The 21983-nt window shown below is 39.3% G+C and overlaps 1 protein-coding gene across 1 annotated transcript in view; it reads left to right on the top strand.

Moving 5' to 3' along the window:
- LOC122796743 (cytochrome P450 7B1) overlaps positions 1-21983 on the top strand; it is a 777380-nt gene that overhangs the window by 684515 nt on the left and 70882 nt on the right. Inside the window, exons 3-5 of the mRNA XM_044065451.1 lie at positions 7676-8272; positions 8730-8936; positions 15278-15456. Coding sequence (XP_043921386.1) covers positions 7676-8272; positions 8730-8936; positions 15278-15456 — 983 coding nt within the window. The remainder of the gene's footprint in view (positions 1-7675; positions 8273-8729; positions 8937-15277; positions 15457-21983) is intronic.

The raw sequence follows: 21983 nt of genomic DNA, 5'->3' as shown, positions 1-21983 counted from the left end.
AAAATCCCTACAAGGGAAGGCATCTCTGATCAGTACTAGCAAAAAACTACAATCACTCATAAAATCATCCAAGGCCAACTTTGAGAGAAAAATCGCAAAAAAAACAAAAGACAATCACATGGCCTTTATTAGCTATGTTAGAAACCTGGGTGGAAACTCCCAGATATGCTCAGAGTTAGTCCAAAATGACACAAAATACACTGAACCCACTGACATTGCCAACATTCTGGCAGACAGGTTCAGTGCAAATTTCTCCTCCCCCTCCCCCCCAAAAGGAGAAATAACTATCCCAGCAGAGTGTAGCCTCCCTAACATCTCAGATGCCCAGGTGAGAGCCACCCTCTCTAAAGCTAAAAACACAGCATCAATGGGACTGGATGGTGTCCCGGGCTGTGTGCTACATGAACTCCAAGAGGAACTAAACCCACACATAAGGCTGCTGTTTAATCTTAGCCTTACTACAGGATACATACCCAAAGAGTGGCGTATGGCAACAGTGGTCCCACTTCACAAAGGCGGTGCTTCTACAGACCCTGGAAATTACTGCCCCATAAGCTTGATGAGCCTGGTCTGCAAAGCTATGGAGAGGATCATTATGGCACTCATAAACAAAGACATTGGGGACCTACAGACATTGGATCCTACCCAATTTGGCTTTGTCAAGGGCAGATCCTGCCTTTTGAACTTGGTCGACTTTTTGAAACAGTCACTAAGGCCATTGATGAGGGTAAGGCAGTTCACACAGCCTACCTTGACCTTGCAAAGCCTTTGACACAATACCCCACTCGGGCATCATAGACAAACTCACCAGCTTAAATGTAAACCCATATGTCACAAGATGGGTTGCAAACTGGCTCAAGGACAGAACCCACAGGGTCAGAGTTGCTGGAGCTATGTCAGACTCTAAGCCAGTCACAAGCGGTGTCCCACAGGGCTCAGTCCTGGGACCCCTCTTGTTCGGCATTTATTTTTCCGAGGTACAGGCAAACATAGGAGGATTGTGGCTGACAAAGTTCGCAGATGACTGCAAACTGGGCACCATAATTGATACTCCAGCGGACACAAACATCCTTCAGAGAGGCCTCATAGAAACGGATAATTGGTGCCAGAGCCATGGCCTTAAGCTGAACACCAAAAAATGTATAGTCATACCCTTTGGGAAAAACAAGGTACCGACAAATTACCACATAGGTGGTAATCCATTAAGTATGGAAGAGGTAATCAGGGACCTAGGGACCCAGGTTTACAGTAACCTCTCATTTGACACTCACATTGCCAAAGTGGTTAGGAAGACCTTCTATATTGCCCACCTTATCATGAAGGCTTTCACATCTAGATCAAGAGAGGTCATTGTGCCCCTGTACTCTTCTCTTATCAGGCCAATGATTGAGTACAATGCCCCATTTGGGATGTATCTCACCCGACACCTGCAGCAGTTGGAAAGACCCCAAAAGTTCCTCACCAAGAGGATAAAGGGTCTTAAACATATGTCATATGCTGCCCGACTGAAAAAACTCCAGCTCTATTCAGTCGCATACCACCTACTCAGAGGTGATCTGTGCCTGACGTACAAGGCCATGTCCAATCCGGAATTAATGGACATGCTCCACCTCAGAAAATCCAAATCCATCAGAGCCACAAGAACAAGAGACTTAAACCTCAACACAGAAATAAATAGGACGTGCTGGAGGGACAGATTCATAACCCAGAGGCTCCCTACACTCTGGAACAGAATCCCAGTCCATGTTAGGCAGAGCCTTTCACTGACTCTATTCAAGAGAAATCTCGACGAATGGATGGGAGATTGTAGGTTTACCCCAGGGGTCATCTCTGTGTCACTACTAGACAGAGGCACAGTAAACTAAAACCCTAAAATAGCATAGTATTCTCATCCTAAGGGGTGGTGAAAGCCACACACACTCTGGCTAGGCTTATAAATGCCCTAGGGCAGATAGCCTAGTACGAACCTATGAACCTATGATCAGAGAGATCATAATTCTTTGAAGTACATGGAGCTTTACCTGATCATATGCACTACAAAAGTTGGAGAAAAAAATATTTAGTAGTGCTAAGTGCTTTACAGCTTTGAAAACTATAACACAATTACTACTGCCACATGGGAGAGTACCAACCATAGAAAACACCAGAAAGATGTTGACCCCTTCATTTGGACTTTTATAAAGAAAAAAATCTGAATGAAGACTTAAGTGTATAACACCTTTCTACTGCTCTTTTGTGGTGGCCACTGGCGTAGTGTGAGACTAGAGCTGTACAGCGATGAGGGATAATTAACAATTCTTTTTCCCGATTTTGGAGCATAATCACAATGCATTGTAAATATATTTAATGTGCATTAGCTAACTGAACATCACAAAAGCCATTAGTGAAAGCAAATCTTGTTTACAACATTTTGTAAAGCTTGCTTGTTTACTGCAGAGCTGCTTAGCTGCTTCTGACTTTTAACAACCTCCTGCCCCCCAAACTAAATGACTCCAAGGGTACTGCATTGTGGAGAAAAGTTACTTTTAGTTGTGATAGCGATTCAGTTTTCAGACTTATCCTTCCAGCCTTTTAGCAGTCATTTTGAATACATTCCACATGAACATTTCTTTAGAATCATTCAGATTCCAGCATGTTTTCACTCTAGAAAAGGCCGTTTTTAAGAAAATGTGAAGAGTAAGGGAGAATGTACTTTGCTCTTCCAGAAATTTCTTTCTAGGCTTGTACATGTAAGCGTCTGGCTTCTAGCAGTGCTATCAGACGTAGGCAGCTTGGTGGTAGGATTCTTGCCTTTTATTTGTAGGCCTAGGTTCAATTCTGTACCTTGTTTTACTTTGTAGACCTTGCTTGTTTTCTACATGTCTCCATGAGTATTTCCTGGGTACTTAATTTTCCTTCCACCTCCTAAAATATGCTGGTTGGTTGACCAAACTAAATTGTTTTCTATATGATATGTATGTGGCTGTGTATTTGTATGTATATATATTTGCATTAAACCATGCCCTTGTAGCCTGTATCATGGTGGAAAGCAACCAAGAAGGCCCATTTCCATCAACAAGGTTAATAAGTTGAATTAAAATGTATTCACACTGTATTTCTGTACAGCAGAATGGCTGGCAGAACTGCCAGATTTGTTCACCTAAGGTGTGTATGCAGACAAGGCCATTCTCCCATGTGTGTTAGTATATGCAGTTTTTCTGCAGAGCTGTTGATACTTATGATCAGAAATGCTGCCACCTTGTACTCTGTATTTTCAGCTCAAAACACCTTCTATTATACTGGATGATGTAGTAGGCAGACTGTTATTAAATCCTGTAGTGACCCAAGAAAGAATCAGCCAAAACCAGGTATTGCAGCATACCTGACAGGACAGAATACTGTGATCAAAACTGAGGCTGATGGAAACCAGCTGGGTGAAGTCACCACTGTTAAATGGTTGGTGTGTAGTCTGTATTGACTGTGTAGTTATATACTGCTGGGGATAATGAAAAGGAAGTATTGAGAGTGACACTGAAAGTATGTTGGAGAGCAATAACAGAATGCCTAGTTATGTATACCATTAACTCCATTTCCTTAAGGTTGATCAGCCTTAAAGCTGCTTCTAAGTATGTTGTGGTTACATATTCTTGTCTTGGAGGAGATACCGCACTTAAAGAAACAGCTATGAGTGTTCTGTTTGCCATCCTAGGTTGCATCAGTTTTCTGTATCTTAGTATTTCTAAACAGTACCTAGGTGACCGAAGCATACAGGTAACATTTCTCTGAATAGGAACCAGGTCAGGCTGCAAGCCAATTAATCAGTTTGTCTCACTAGGGCCCCGCACTGTGTCACCATCACTGCACTTCTGCAAATTGCATCTTAAGAATGAAACTCACATGGCCCACAAACAGGTACTGTTTATGCAGCCACAGATGTTTGTCTGAGCCATGAGATGTAGCTAAGCTACAACAAAATGCACAATGTTTTCTGTTTGTTGCTCTGCTCCTGTGCTTCCCTGTGTGTTTTGCACTCAGCTGGATGCTCATCTATTTGAAGTTTCCAGTTTTTGCACCTGTACGCTTATGGTAGTGGAGAACAAGATTCGCTTGTGTTTGGAGAGTTAGTGCTTTGCTTGCTGCAGGCTATAGCTGCTTGAGGAATATATAGTGCTGTTCTACTGACAAATCCTAGCACTGTTAATGTTAGAGGGCATTTTAAATTTGGAAACTGAATATGTTTAGAATTTGAATATCTTGTTTCCAGAGCTGGACAGCATGTTTGTTATAGCATATTTTCATTTGGGTGGATACATGAATGACGGCACAGTGACTGAAGCAGTGAATAGAGTTAAATGTCCATGTGTTTTAGGCTAATGAGCTGGGAGATAGCATGCCCAGCTAGGTCAGTGACCTAGAGTGAGTAGGCTGAATATAGGTAGATTAGTGCTGAGTAACATGACATGTTAAGCATTTTAAGATTATTTTTAGATCCCTGTTTGAGAATTACCAAGGTCATTTTGTAGCAAAGCTTATATACCAGTGGAAGAAATGCCACTACATAGTAAAACAAGGCTTTCATCTTACAGTATAGTTCACAAGTTGGAAAGATCTCTGAGGAGCTCACAAGGAAAGATTTAGAATATAACCCATTTACAGCAGATCTGTGCCAGAGTTGACTGCTTCTCCACAATGAGTAGACATTGTTTTTGTTTCTTGCTGTAGTGTAAAAATTCACATTTTTTATGCATACTAGTAATCGCAATAACATCGGAAGATATTGGGAATGGAATTTAAGAGGTATAATTTAAATGAATGGTTCATAAAGGTGAATGCTGGGAAGAAATTTTAGTAGAAAGAGTTGATTACAAGACTCTCAAATGGATGGTGAGTTCCTCATCAGTTTGACATCCATAAGACTTTGACTTTATAGCTTACTGTAAAAAGCGTCACTGCCTTAGTGGCACAAAAGGAAATGGACAAGTGAACAATGTGAGCAACACACATACAGTCTTAATATATTATTGTATATTATTGTCATCAATATGGAACTATTGTCTATATATGTGCTTGCCACATTGTGTGTGATGGGGATAACTGCTGTAGGGAAATACTTTATCGTGTAGAAACTTGTTTGCAGGACAGCAAAATGAGAAACATTTAGGATAAAAATAAGAATGTGGTAAATGTGTCTTGCCTTTGTGTGTTCAGCACTTTGTACAGTCATTTGTTTTCAATTTCAAATGCTAACAACCCTTTATCAAGCCAGAGTGTTTGAGTCTTTGTGTGTGTGTGTCGGGGGGGGGGGCAATAGTGATAGCACTTCTGAGTTTTGAAGAATTAACATTTAATTAGAGAGTGTGTGGTGCAGATTTTCATTCATATGAGGAGGTCGGGGATTGCCTCATGTAGAAGAGTCTCTTTTATCCATCAAATGATCATACCATTTGTCAGCATCAGCCAGCCAGGAACTTTTTTTTTTTTTTTTTTTTTGTGACAAAACATGTTGGGAAACATTACTGATGTTGCTGAATAGACTGGGGGAGGGTGGCTGCAAGGATGGGATGGGTAGAGCCAAGAGGCCCCTCCATAATGGTCTATATTGGCCCCCACTATTGCTAAGGCCAGCCCTGATAGGCTATAGCCCAAAGCCTTCGATACAGTCTGTCACCCTCTCCTACTATCCAAACTGTCTAACCTCAACTTCTGTACCTCTGCTATTACCTGGTTTACCAGCTGTCTCACTGAACGCCTGCAATGTGTGAAATGGCTCTCTGCTCTATTCCCCTTTACAGTGAAAATGGATGTCCCCCAAGGATCCATCCTAGACCCATTACTTTTTAATATCTTCACTAATCTCCTACATACCTCCTGTCCTCTGTCACCCCTTATTTAATATGCAGATGATTCCACAGTTGTCACCAATGCAGATTCTCCCGATGACCTTATCTCTGCTACTCAAGCATCTTTCAACGCAGTAGAATCCTGGCTCTGTGATAACCGGCTAATACTTAACCCTAAGAAAACACAACTCCTACTCTTTCTTCCTAAAAACCTCACCCACCTTAAATCACCCTTCTCAGTACTCTCCCTTAATAACACATCCATCACAGCTGAAAGTAACACAAAACTACTAGGAGTAACAATAGACGACCAACTTAAATCTGACTTACATATAAATAACTGTATTAAAAAGACACACCAAAAACTGGGCCTTCTCTATCGAAACAAAAGGTTCCTTACAAGTAAAGCAAGAGTTACCCTCTGTCACTCATGCCTACTACCCTGTCTATTGTATAGCTGTCAAATTCCCACTAATCTCAACTCCACACTTCTAGCAAAACTAGAATCCGCCTACAACAAGGTTGCAAGATTCGCTGCCCAACAAACTTATAAATCTCACCATTGTCTCTCACTAAGATACTTAAACTGGCTTGAACTACCCCACTCACTCCTTCACTCCCAACTACAGATAATCCATACAGTTCTATACCAGCAATCCTTCTGTCCTAGCCTATCCTCTTTAATCTCTCAATACTCCCCTACCAGGTCCTTACATAGCTTTGACCAAAACCTATTACAAATATACAAAGCTAAAACTAAATTTGGATGCAATCTCTATAGCTCCAATCCTTCTATAGCATGGAATAAATTGCCACTAGAAATCAAGTCTCATACACAAACTAATCAATTCAAAACTGCAACCAAATAATACCTAAAAGCTTTTAATGACTTGTATACTGTGGAGCTTTTCTCCCCGGGCCTCTGCTCAAAATGGACTATTCAGCTCAGTCGGACCATCCCGGTCAACAAATGTAAAATAAATAAATAAATAATAAAAATAACACAATACTGTTCAGCTGATAAAGCCTGTCCCATTCTCAGAGATATTTGTTTTGGCACCTAGACTGTGGTAAATATACAGTACTAATAACTGTTATAGAATGTTCTGCATTGTGCATTGTAACATGTTATATAAGCCTAGCATTTTGAGAAGTCATTCAGTGTGCTTAGGAAGCTACCCTTTGGCATATAAAGTGCTATATTTTGCAACTGCTAGCAACACTTTGCTTTTGAAATGCACATTTATATGCATATTTATATTTATTTAGATTATGTTTTGTAATCTAGTTTGTTCAGAACATGTACCTGCTGCCATTTACCCTGAAACATGTATTAGCTGGAATTAAGTCTATAGTCCTTAAAAATGTGAAACTTAACAGATTCTGCATTTCTTGTATATAAATTGCACAGATGGCACAGTGGTGCAGCAGTAACGTTGTCACCTCACAGCAAGAGGTTCTCCAGTTCAATTCTCAGCTGGGGTGCCTCCTGTGTGGAGTCTGTATGTCCTCCCTGCATTCATGTGGGTTTCCTCCGGGTGCTCCTGTTTCCTCCCACATTACAAAGACATTCATCTGGAGCCTTTCTCCCCAGGCCTCCACTGAAAATTGGCTTTGTTCCAAGTTGGACTTTCCCAGTTCACAAATAATAAATACAAATTTGTAAAGTCTGTCCTGTATAGTTGCAGAACTAAAATTTCTTACATTACTAAGTACATGAAACTGTTCTGAATTCTTATGAATATGTCGTATTTTTCCAGTTAATGTATGTCCTATCGAGTATAATTTTTACTTTTCTCTTCATTAATGTGTATACTGTAATTGTCAGAGTTCTTATCAAATTGTCCTTTCTTCAGGCAGATATATTACATACATTATGGACCCACTACAGTATGGATTTATCATAAGACAAGGAAAGCAACTAGATTTTCAGGACTTTGCACTTTCAATGGCATCAAGAACATTTGCTTACCCACCAATGATTGAAACAAAGTTCCCAGGCCTGTCTGAGAAAGTGCACAAGGCTTACCAGCATTTGCAAGGTGACTCACTGAACAAGCTCACAGAGAGTATGAACAAAAATCTTCAATTGGTGCTTTGTGAGAAGAGCATTCAAGAAACTGTGGACTGGAGGACTGAGAAACTATACAGTTTCTGCAACCGTGTTATGTTTGAAGCCAGTTTCTTATCTGTTTATGGAAAATGTCAAGATGGACAAAGACATTCATTCATTGACAGACTCAAGGAAGACTTCAATACATTTGATAAGATGTTCCCATACCTTGTAGCTAATGTTCCCATTGAATTACTAGGAGCAACTAAAAAGATTCGGAAAGATATCATAAACATTTTTTTGTGCAAAAATGTGATGAAATGGCATGAGACTTCAGATGTGGTCCGCTGCAGGAGAGATTTGTTCGAAGAGTATGAACTTCGGGATCAGGAAAAAGCTGGTATGTAACCTCAGAATCATTTTAAGTAAGAAGAAAAGAGAAAGATTTTTGTGAACCAATACTGTAAATATTTTGCACAAAAAAGCAAAATGTGACCTTGAAAAGTTTAATGTCCATCTTAATTGGCTAATGATAAAAATGTTTTACTCTGCATCAGCCCTCTGAGATAATTGAATTCAGTTTTTTATGCTGAGGTGGTAAAACAAGATAGTTAATGGTGATAATGAGGAATATTATAAGAGAGATGGAGTTACTCCATCTGCCCCCTCCCTCAAAACATTAGATTTTAAACCATTCTCATTAAGCAGAAAATTGGACTTCAGAAGCTGATTGGTCCTCATTAGTATGCACTGATCCCTGGCTAGGTCTGTGTCCCAACATCTTTTAATTAGCACACTGCAAATCTAATCAGTGTAATAAATGCTATTAATCTTCCTTTTCACTTATTTTCCTCTAGCACATCATTTCGCTTTCCTGTGGGCCGCCATGGGAAACACGCTTCCGGCTACATTCTGGGCTATGTATTACCTGGTGAGGAACCCAGAAGCCCTTGCAGTGGTGCGTGACGAAGTGGACCACGTGCTGCAGTCAACACATCAAGAAATAGGTTTAGGATGTAACATCCTCCTCACCAGAGAACAATTAGACAGTCTGGTGTACCTAGGTAATATATATATATTTTTTTGTCATCCTTTGCAAAAACCAAACTGCATGCATCACTCATTTCTATATACTGAGGAAATGCATGGCCCAGCTGCGTAATTGTTATAGCAATCTCTTTCATCTGCTGTAAATGATTCAGTTCATTTTGAAACAGATTTACTGCTACTATGTTAGCAAGCAGACAAATCAAACCTAAGGAAGTAGAAAGCAACTAACTGAAATTTTATAGTGTACTTGTCATATACTGACTCGCTCATGCATTTTAATTGTCACATGTATTTATGTAAGCATTGTATTTCACATTTGTAGTGTTCTGTCTAAAATGAATAGTTTGGTGTTTGCTTTTCATCTGATTAGTATTTTTCTCCTTTCTGACATCGGTAGACTTTAGTATTTGTCATTATAAAGTTGTTTTTTTTTTAAGTTCCATAATATGTGCAGTCTGTCTAACTTAGGGGCATGTAGAATGGGTTAGAGGGCATCAATTCCTTTTTCTGTTCTCTTTTAAATAACAGCAACTGTAAATAGTCTATATACAGAGGTATTCTTTAAAAAGTGTACAGTTACTGATGAATTAGAAGTACATAGTATTTTCTGGCAATGGCTGAAGAGAATGTAGTTTATTAGTGTGCTCTTGTAACATTTTAAGTAGGTTAGATTGATTTGAACCCATATTTCTAGGTAATGGATATAAACATGGGACTTGAGGCTGCAGGGCAGGATTAATGTTAAGAATATAAATCAAAGCTGAATAAAACCACTTAGAGCAATTGGAACACAGCCAAATCATCTAACTAGTGAAAGTGAAACTTTAATTGTTCAATGACATGAATTTTGTTTGAATGAACAAAAACAACCGAACTGGTGTTTTTTGCAGAGAAGGCTATTCCTCCATAATGCACCTCCCAAACACACACACACAAATAGACACACACACCACCCTTACTTTTAACTCCACAGTCACATAAAGATGGGGACATAACTGTGCAAACTGTATTGCTGCTTACAAAAGCAGTTTTCAATGAAAGTGACAGTGCCATGCTTTGCTACTGATTAGCTTCAATATAAGTGGCTTTCAGTCCAGATCAATCAGTTTTAACTGAACTCATTAAAGACTTGTCCCCAGAGAGTTTTGTATTGATATGACTATTTTATATAGGCTTTTTTTCACCAACATTCCTGCTGACCTTGCATTCTAACTTTAGGCATTGTAGTCCCAGATGTCATAGGGCTTTTGTACTTTTCCCCGTCTGCTGTTACCCCTCAGCTGTTTGATGCACACTCCACTTAAAGGAAGACTGCAGTGCTTGGCCCATCTGGTGCATGTGTACTCCTGTACACACTTCTCCCTGACTACAGTGCAAAGGATTGCATAGTAGTGCCTTGGTAGGTCTGATCCTGTGTCCTGCTTGGCGTAATGGTTAAGGTCTTAACCTCACAGATACAAGGTACAGGGTTTGATTCTGACCTCTAGTTATTGGCTAGGCTTGTAATTGTCTGAAGAATATTAACCTAGTATTAACTATGTACCCAGGTTCCTTCTTCATACTCTGCCATTTGCAATAGTGTAAAAGGCAGGCAGCCTACTCCCCCCCCAGGATGGTCAAACCAACATTGGTCACTCACTCCCAGCCTTCCCAAGCCAATTAGTCCAGTTCTTATTCATTCATTGATGATGAGTCATCTGTGTCACAGTGAAGCCTTTACCCCACAGCGCCATGGAGTCACAATGCATTACTGTATAGCATGTTAATTACAAATGAGTTGTGGTGTTAAGGGTAAGTGAAGGGGTGGTCTGTAGAGGCTTACTTAGACTTCATTAGAAACGGGTGCTGGAAAGGTGTCTTAGTACCTTCAAAACCAGGAGTTAGTTTACAAACCTAATTTTTCAGACCTTGTTAGTCTGTGAATAAGTTGTTTCTTTGCAGTAGTGAAGTAAACAATAAATTTAGCACATAACTTGTAAAAACACGTTGTACTTTGTGTTCTTAGGCCACTCACAGGTATAACCATTGCCTACGAACAAAGTACATTTCTTCCAGTGAATGTCTTGAATTAATTCCCAGCAGCATTAGTTTTATCACTAAAGTAAAAGTGAAGATTCTGTTTGCAAGAGACTTGAGTCAAAGAATGTAACAAACATCCGTATTCCCTTTTGGTATGATTTTTGATGGGGGCTAGAGTACTGCTGAAATCCATCAAATTACATTTGCAAGCCAATGAGGAACCAGGAGGAAGTACTTTTTACTTTCAGGCAGACTCCTGAGTTCAAGGATAATCATTATCACATATCTTGAAGTACTGGGCTAGTCGACAGTAGCATAATATGGCATTGTTTGTTATTGGCCAGAGGGTCTAGTAGGGCTGTTTTTTGCCATATCAGCAATCTTCAAGGTGCTAAAATGAACAGTAATATGACACTGATAGAAGGACCATTATAGACCACTATAAATTCAGAAGAATATGTTGAATGAAGGCTTAATGGTTTATATTTACAACAGAAAAAAAATCATTTTTGTTTTAGTTTGTAGGTTTTTTTGTTGTTTTTGTGTGTAAATATAATTAGTGTATTCATGCTACTTTTTGAAAGCTTTGCAGTCATTAAGCATCATTTTATACACAGTAAGTTTGACCAAACATTCACTGTTGAAGGCTAGGTTTAACTGATGCTATGCTGTATGTGAAAGCTAAGCATCTTAATGATTTGCTGTGACCTTTGTTTCTAGCAGTTCCTTGTTTTGGTTTAATGGCTGACAGCTTGCTATTTGGCCACCATGTTATATCTCAGCTGACAGGACTTTTCTCTTTAACTCAGTTTACCTGCCTATCATGAGCTGGTGGCAGGCTGGACTAAAGTCATCCAGCCTAAGCTGATAGCTCTTTTTCTCATTAGTACGCATTTATTCACTGGAAATTGGAAGACAAGTGCTTGAAGGTACATAAATCGAGTATAGCAAATTAGATTTAAACACTGAATATTTATACATGTACTAAAACAGTCTTAGAAAATGTAACGTGAAGTGAGAATTATAAGCAGTTTAAGCCTGAAAAGTTTGGGTGGGGGAAATATTTGAGCACCTAAACCATATTAAAATAAGTAGTGTCCTGTGTTTGGCATTCTGTCATGAATAGCTCTGCATGCTCTGTGTGTGGAAGCAAGCGTATAATTTGCAGCAGGCAGCAATCTAACTGAAAGGAGTTGGACATGTAACTATGTACAAACACACACACACACACACACACACACACACACACACACACACACACACACACACACACACACACACACACACACACACACACACAGTTATTTTTTGTCATTCCTTGATCCATCATAAATCACCTTGTTTGTTCGTCACTAAATCAGAATCAGGTATAGAAGTCCTGTACTACATAACGTACTGTGCCCTTTTCTGTAGAATGGTGTGCCTCTTAGAATACTCAGCTAGTATGTCAGCTGCAGTGAATGTCTTCAGCAGAACTGCAAGGTGATGGTAGTGATCTCTTTGTGCAGGTCACCCTTCTTTTACTTCTCATAAGTGTAAAGTATAGCTTTACAGGGCCTGAGGATGTCTGATTGTCTTGTTTTGTTCTAGGCAATAGCTTTGTACAGCCCTTTGTCCCTGGCCGATTGTAATGTGATTCATTACTTTTGTCATCTAATAATTATTGGCATGATTGCTCTGAGCTAAAGCTTGCTTCAGCCCCCATACATTGCCGGTGCTGGAAGGTAAAACAGATTTGTCATTTATTAGCTGAATGCCAAGCCACACTTTGTGCTCTATTATTGTGATTAACTTTTGCACAAGATATGTCTGCCCTGTTGTCATTTATGATACTGCATCAGGGACAGACTGCATGCTGCCCAAGATCATCAGCCATCTGGATGTAACCATGCAGCTGGGGCAACTTTGTATATTGTTGCCCAAGCATGGAAGTAGATTTGCTGTTTTTTCTTTTATAATTTGTAGGGTTTCTAAGATGAATATAGTTGTTGCATGTGTCATGTACCATTTCTCAAATAATACTGTATTATATTTTCAGCCTCTTTTCTGAGGCTGAATTAAGCATGTGTATCTAAATGTGGGGCCGGGGGTTGGTGTTGAACGTGGTTTCACCGTACAAAGTTTTTGTTGGAGAGCACTGTTTGAAGTCTTTATGTCTCTGCTGCCTTGTGGCTATCCATAGTAGAAGTCGCATTGCGAAACCAGAGGTTTTTTTTTCTGGCTTCGTCACCAGCAAGCCGATTTGACTCTTCCTGATTACAGTAACGAAGGCAGTCTAAAAGAATATGCACAGCCTCACTGTACGTCACATTCAATCACAGCACTGGCCAAAAAGAGCTAGCCGCAGCCTCATTTCTTTAGACAATTGCACGCTTAAGGAAAAACTTCCTACGAGAATGCGCCCAGTGCCACTTTATTTTCATTACATGTTGCAGCAGATTTAATTTTTACTGAAAGAACTTCTGCTTTTATTTGAACACAAATAGCTGTAGTCTTGAAATATGTTTTCTTGATAAACTTAATGTATTTTAAATTTGATTCTATGTCTATAGTGAGTTGCTATGCCTTCCTGAGTTTACTACAGAGCATAATTTTGAATATTTATTATTTTGTGGAAAATAATTCCATTTGCTAATGTTTTTTCCCTGATGGTTACAGGGAGTGAAGACAGTTAATGCAGCGTCCATATATGCTGGTGGAAAAATAGTCAATTTTGATTATAAAATAAGTGATGTAGCCCTAGACAGTAGCTACATGCTGGTGTGCAGTCTATCAGAATGATTTATGCAAATTATGCATATTATTCCCAAAGGAATTCTTCCTGAAACTGCCAGTATAAATTGCCGGAAATTAGCCATAAAATCTGTTGTGCAAGGAGCAAAAGGTGAAGGCTACAGGGAAAGCAAGGACATTGAGTTTCTTGAGAATTATAATATAGAGTGGTGACTGCAATGTGCATATGGTTTCTCCTTTTCCTTCATTTCCTTTAATTAAAGAGAACAGTTTCTGTCTTTGGTTAGTTTTTAGGACCTGCAGCCTGTCTTGTCATGGTGGGTCCTGAGCATCATTAACATTTTGCTGCCTGTCTCCACTGACTGGGGATTTGTTTGAAGAATCCTGCTGTGGTCAAGGGTGACATCACACCCCACTGTGTCTGTCATCTTAGTAATCCCTCACTTGCCCACTGGAATAGTAGGACACCCCATGGCTCATTGGTTAAGGTTTCATGGAGCCCTGTCCTGTTCCTGTGTACTTTACAGTCTTGAAACAGTAAAACAAAACAGTATTGCTGTCATAGGTGCATGGCACTTTGGCTAAATTCTACTTACTCCTACATTTCAGTGAACTAACGTACAGCAGTGTTAACCAACACCACCATGGCCGCCATCAGTCCGCCTTGCAGTAGTCAGGTAACAGAAACCTAGGCAGTCCCAGTCTAGAAAAGGAGAATGCTTTTATTGCTGTCACTGCTTCCCACCCCCTTTAGCTGCTCAGACATATTTAGACTGTATCTTACCATGGTATGTCATTAAAAGGATTTGTGTGTATGGCTGCAGGCCTTGAATACACTGGTATAGTTGTGAATGTTTCCTTTTGTGTAAGGAAGAGGAGTTTTAAGATTTTTGAAAATATTTATGTAAAGTGAAGATCAAAATGAAGTACATCTTCCCATGATGAAAACATCCTTAATAGAAGCTTATTACACTGAAGGAAAAATATAATTTATATTTTTTGTAATTTGGTAAAGTAAATATTACAGTATTTATGCATTAGGCATAATTTACTGCTGTTAGGTGTAAACACTGCATTATTTTGCTTTCATGCTGGTAGCTTTTTTGCTGTGTATGCAAATACTTTTCCTTTTGTGAAATAGATACTGAAGTCGCATAGGAGTTAAATACGTTCATAGTGCAATAGTGCATAGTGTCTGTTACATTAAAATCCTTTGAGAATCTTGAGACCTACTTGCAAATATTTCTGCAAAGTATAAACAGTATAGTTGCCAATCACGGAGTCCTGCTAAAGGTTCTGTATAGGTCACGCATGTATATTAAAATTGTTAAGGTTCTTAGATGCTCTTTAACTGTTCTGATAATAAATGTTTTGAATGAAATCACACAAACAGTTGGCAAGAACAGCATGCACCTCGTGATTCCAGTTGTGCTAAGCCTGTTGATTTGGACTGCTCTTTCAGAAAGCTGTGCAGTAGCTCTGGAGGTTTAATGGTTAATCATTCTTTCCTTTATTACTGGGTAGTTACTTTATTAATACTGCAGCTCCATCATTTAGCTTGACCTTCACATTTTCTCTTCATCCCTGCTTTGTTTTTATGCAGGCAGTGCCATACATGAAAGCCTTCGCATGTGCTCAGCGTCTATGAACATTCGTGTAGTTCAGGAGGACTTCACTCTCAGGTTGGAAGGGGATGAGGCAATCAGCCTAAGGAAGAAAGACTGGGTAGCTCTTTACCCACAAAGCCTGCATATGGACCCTGATGTTTATGAAGATCCTGAGGTAAATATTCAGCTCAGACGTTTAGTTTTAGCTGCTGCATGCTTATTGCAAAGGCAAGGCTTTTTATATTGTTATTTTACTGCTAGTGTTGCTTCCGTAACACTTTCACTAAGTTCCAGTGGTGTTTCACTGCCCTGCAGGTCACACGATTCAGAGTCTGAATAGAAAAAAAAAAAACAAGGGAAGAAACCAACTGCTGCTACTTTCAAAGGAATTAAGTGCACACTGACCAATACAAAATTGCTGCTAAATTTAGCCTTTGTTTGACCAGTTGGTCACTTTATAGCCTTGGACAGTCAAAGAGCTCAGTGCATTTAAAACAATGAATGCACTGCATCATTTAGCTAAATACCTTACATAGCCTGAGTGACTCCCAAAAGCCTTTTAAATAGCACCATCTTACTTTTGCCATATGCTTTCCCACCTCTGCTTAAAGGGACTCGCCCCCTTCTCTTGATGAATTTGTATGGCACTGCAAACTTCGGATTGTGAAGCTGTTGCTCATTGCTGAGGCATTGAGGGTAATTGTCTCGTTTCCTTGTATCTTTTCTGAAGCCAGAGTTAATGAATATCGAAGACTGGAAATTAATCCACCCTGGCTCAGCCTTAATGCTGCTTTAGAAGCTCACCACCTGCATACAAATTGAAAGTCGTTTTCTGCTAAACATCTTGTGATCTATGCATTATGCTGTTATCAGTAAATAAAAGAGAACTGCTTTTATATAAATAATTTCTGTTTAACAGAAAAGCAAATCATAATTTTTTAAAGTGCAGCTATTATCATGATCCCCCAAAGAAATGACTTCTTATAAGCAAACATGACATTTATAGTAAAACATAAGCACTTGTATATTGTGGAAAATGGGGGTGTTGGTGATACACATTAAAATTTGAGGTGTATTTTATAATTTTTGCCTTGAAGCTGTTATACTAGAATTGTTTTGCTAATGAAAATGTGTGTGTATATTTATGCATGTATATCTGCTTGCACGCACGTGTGTGCATGTTTGTTGGTGCTTGTGCATCTGCTCCTTCATATATGTGTGCACATGCACATGGGAATAAAGAGCAGCTTAATTGACTAAGAAGGGTTCTATTTGGTCTGGCTTACTTTTTGGAGAGTTGGTGGGTGTTGGATTAACCAGGTTCAGTCCTTATAAGTAGCACACTTTTTTGGGGAGTGGGGACAGAGAACTAGGAGACAGTTGGATGTAGAATAGCAGTAGGCAGTACTCATGGTTAAAACACATAACTGACAAATATAGTTCAGTAAGAATGAGCTGTTGTCTACATAATATAACATACCAGACTCCATCTACTTGTCTGAAGTCAACATCCACAATAGACAAACACCAATCTGGACCCTGCTATACCTAAGCAAATAGCTACATTTGTTTGCAGGCCATTAAGAAAATATGTTTGACCTAGTTCAATGAAACAAACGTTTGGTTGTATTTTCCCTGTAAAGAGTTTTTTTGTCAGACATGGCCAAAAGCAAGCTATCAGACTGTAATGCAGACTACTTTTCTCATTTGTTTGTTTACATTGCAGTTATAATAATAGTAAACTGTGTTGTGTAACTGTTTCTTAAAATTGCTATTTTCTGCCAATAGCAGTAATTAAAAGGGATGTAAAAGTTCTCAGTACTACTAGTTTTATCCATATCCAGATTCATATAATGTTATCAAAAACTGTTGTCTGTATACATGACAGGACACCTGTCTTTTGTAGTTAATGGATTTCCACAGTAGTTTTCTCTGGTGTTCATTTTATTAACTTACCCATTGTAATTTATATGGGGAAAGGGGATTCTGGGTTATCAGTGATTTGACATTAATTATCTCACATTCCACTGTGTAAAGTGGAAGATTTCCTGTCCTAACTTTACCTTACTTTTCCAAAGGAATCCAGAACATATTGTAATCTCATTTTCTACTGACACCAGAAAAGTTCCCCACTAGTTGCCCCCTCCCCCGCCCGCAAAGTGCCTTACTTTGCAAATAAGGCATTACGTTTGGTATGTGAATATATCTTAAATAAAGACCAGCCCAGAAATGCATGAATCAAAGTAATTACTGCTGTTTTTGTATAAGAGCTCCAGTTTTTCATGACCTGAGCAACTAGTTTCTTGTGACATGACAATCATTGTTTTAACTTTAATTTGATTAAACACATATTTTCCCCAGGATTCATGAAGCTCGGCCCATTGCGCCGACCGTGCGGCGTAGAGATGGCGCAGTAGCACCATATGCATATTAATGAAGGCGCTCTGCTGCCACATCCACGTGCATAGGAAATGTGCGCAAGTACATGGGGCGTGCCCAAGTGCCGCACGGAGGCTTGGACATGTCGGCTGTTTACGTGCAACCTAAAATGCTGAATAGTACAGCCTGCCTCAAATAGTAATCACACCTGTCATTGTCTGTGGATATTGAAACATATGCAAAGCATGCAAGACAGTTTTGCGAACACAAAAATAAGAAGCAAACACAAATGCACGTAGCTGCATATTGAGTCCCCATCCTTCGAACAACTGACATTTAAAACCCCGTGCCCGTATTCCATTGTAGTGTCGATAGTTATACCAAGTGGAAGTGAAACTCATCGTGTTAGCGCGCCGCCAATAGCTAAGTCTAGCCCAATGGTCAGGGTTACCACCTGTCCCACATTGTGTGGGACAGTCCCCCTCTGGGCAGTTGTATCCATACCAAAACTATTATAAATGTAAAATTTCCTGCGATCATAGGACATAATTATGTCCCACATCTTATGTAACAGTCACATACAATAGTTATTTCCATATGTAAAATACCTACATGTTACAAGAAACAGAATAAGCAAGTAAACAAAACAGAAGAAGCAGCTAAACTGCTACAACAATAAGCTTACATTTAGGCATAAAGCAAAAGTACTATCTGTTGTACTGACCATGGGTATGTGTTGGCCTGAAAAGTCTGGTGTGTCGCGAATATATCCCATCCTGGTGATATGAAAAGGTGGCAACCCTACCAATGATCAGAGCATTCGCACAATAACTGGCCAGCCTCTTAATCCCCCCTAAAACCAGTGACCTTTGGAGGAAAGATGGTGAATTACACTGAATGAATAATGACAATAATTAAGAGTAATAGACATCTTTTACTTCAGAAAATAAGTATTAATACATATGCTCTGATTCTGTCAACGTTTCAAGTTAATAGTACTAATATTTTAAAAGTGTCCGTGATTGTTCCTGATTTGTCCTTGCCTTGTCCCTGTTACTGTTGAAATTAGTCCCTGAGTGGTTGAGAGGTCCATACACATATGTACACCAACCATCATATTTGTTGCCAGTACTGTTGAATACCTGTAGTGAAGTCATATATCCTAGCTACCATCCATGCGGAATGTACCATGGATGGTGTAGTGGTCAAACCGGTGACTAAGGTGTGTCTGTTTCTGGGTCCAAGCCATGAAAGGGCCGCTAATTTTATGTGATGCCCAGAATAATGTCCATTGGATATAGGGGGTAAAGCCACGTACAAGCAGATGTAAGCGGGATGCGCGGCGGACATTCAACAGTATGGGAAATGTAAATAGGTATGTAGGTGTATATGTATGTGTATGTACAGACAGATATATATATATATATATATATATATATATATATATATATATATATATATATGTATATGGGTCTACCTGAAAACGCTGACAATGCAGAACGCCGACAACAAGAACACCGACACCAGAAGATCGACAACAGAGAAGACCGACAGTTGAGAATCCCAATGCTAAGAACACCGACATGTTAAGGTAAGTGTGTGATAGGAACAGACATTAGGGTCAGGGTGTGGGTAAGGTAAGTGTGCGATAGTGATGGTGTTTAGGTTTAGGGGCGGGTTAAGTGAGTTATGGTTAGGGTGCGGGTAAGGTAAGTGTGGGATAGTGATGGACTTGAGGGTTAGGGGCGGTTTAAGTGAGTTAGGGTTAGGGTGCAGGTAAGGTAAGTGTGGGATAGTGACGGACCTTAAAGTTAGGGCTTGGGTTAAGGTTAGTGCATAGATAGTTGTGTTTGTAAGGTTTAGTGTAGGTTTGTAAGGTTTTTGGTGTGCTTGTGTTGTGTGTGTGTTTTTTGGGAAAGGTATTTTTTTTTGTTGTTTGTCGGGATTTTGGTTTGTCAGGCATGTGAAGTTTCGTGTTTTTGTACTTTTTTATTTTTCGGTGTTTTCGTGTCGGTTATCTCGTTGTTGGTGTTCTGCGTTGTCAGCATTTTCAGGTAGACCCATATTATATATAAATATATATATATATATATATATATATATATATATATATATATATATATATATGTGTGTGTGTGTGTGTGTGTGTGTGTGTGTGTATAGATATATATCCACAGACATGAAATATATATATATATATATATATATATATATATATATATATATGAAGAATGAATGCTATAAGACTAAAGCATACACAAGGGTTGTGAAGGGAATCGAGAGCAACTAAGGTATTATATAGTGCTTGGAGCGTATGTCAGATAAAGCTGCCCAAGAGTGATCAGAGCACCGCTATTCACACCACAGGCAGGGTTCTACCAGTGGGCATAACATCGTTGAACTGCTACGTCTACATTACACACAGACAGAATGTAGTCCATGTTGGGACCACCTACACTTGTAAACCGCAAATGGCCGTAATCTATAATACCAGGAAAGGCACCTATGTGCAAATATAAATGGCGGGAGACCCTGTGAATACACGAGGTGGGACAAAATGTGTGTAGGGCCCCAAACACTCTGGAGAGGGCAATGTGTAAAGGTGTGTCATGGCTGCGATATCAAGTGGATAATGGCTGTTACGTGTGGAAACTCAACACAGGTGGGGTGGAGGAACTATGGGTATGCTATTATGGATCCAGGAGTGCCAGGATTGGTTGGGCCGGTTCCAATGGACCACCCCGTGTAGGTCAGCTAGTACATAATAGGTATGTATAGACATATATACATGTATATATATATATATATCTATATATATATATATATATATATATATATATATACACATACACACACACATATCTATATATATATATATATATATATATATATATATATATATATATATATATATATATATATGTGTGTGTGTATATATATATATATATATATATATATATATATATATATATATATATATATATATATATATATATATATATATATATATATATATATATATATATATATACACACACACAAACACACACAAATATATATATATATATATATATATATATATATATATATATATATATATATATATATATATATATATATTACTGTAAATATACACATGTACATACCTAGGTTACGCTACAGCAATTACGGGTAACATATGTTCAGACCGGGCATATGTTAGTGGGAGGTCCAATAAACAAACGTCTACCTCCCACACCCCCCCAACTAGGCATACAGACACGCAATAAAGGTAAATACACTGCCGCTTTCCAGACCACCGGCAGGAATCTACCAGTGGGAGAGATCTGCAAGGTCTACACTTTAAACATGGATCATGGGGTCTCTTGTGTGACACCAAAAATTCGCCTTGTAGGCAAACCTGTAGTACACGACACGACCAGGATGTAGCTGTACACGGAACAGTAGGTTGTGCAAGTCTGATAACACATGGGTTTTACAAAACGTATGACATGTGTCCCGACACGGGGAGAGTGGGCAGTGTGTAGGGGTGTGTTCATACCCCAGCTGCACTCACAGTAAGGATGAGTGCTGTAGAGGGGTGTCAGGTAGGGGATCATGGGTATGCAATCATGGGCCTAAGTGTGCAGGTGTTGATTGGCAGAGACGTATTAGGCCTGCCTTGTGGAAGTAATTAATATTCCAGTGTGGGTATAGCAGACACCCATACCTCCCAAACCTTAAGAGCACATCTACTAGATAGTCCGTAAACCATTGGGGGAACACACAGGGACCATATCAGTAAACTGTACCCAATTAACATGGACGTACATGATTACGAATCAGAATCTAATATAGTCCCAACTAAACCCTACTAGAACTAGTGATATTAGATGGACAGGTGGTGGAATACGTGTAATGAATAATGACAACATGTATGAGTCATAAACAGCATGTACCTCGACAATTGTGTATGAATACATATGCTCTAGGACTGTCAGTGTGTCAGGTTAGTAGTACCAATCATCTAAATGTGTCCCTGAGGGTGTTATGCAGTCTCCCTGATTCAGTGTTTATTCTCCCCCATTCGTATGTGAGGTCTGCTAGTGACAGAAAGTGCATATTCCGCCAACTGCCTTAGGTTGATGATAGCATAATCGGTTGGAGTTACCACCTGTTCACCTTTGCGAGGCACACTCCCCTTTGGACAGTTTTGTCCTGCAAAATAAATGTTATTATGGCACATGGCCTGTGATTTAGGGCAAAGAATCCATATATTGTCTGTAGTGGTTGCATAAAACGATTATGTTGTATCTGAAACACCTAGATGTTATAGGAAACAGT

Source organism: Protopterus annectens, chromosome 3.part0, assembly GCF_019279795.1.
Source record: "Protopterus annectens isolate FY-2018-M chromosome 3.part0, PAN1.0, whole genome shotgun sequence".
NCBI lineage: Eukaryota > Metazoa > Chordata > Ceratodontiformes > Protopteridae > Protopterus > Protopterus annectens.
Note: the sequence above shows the minus strand (reverse complement) of the source record. Positions and strands in the feature narration are given on the sequence as shown.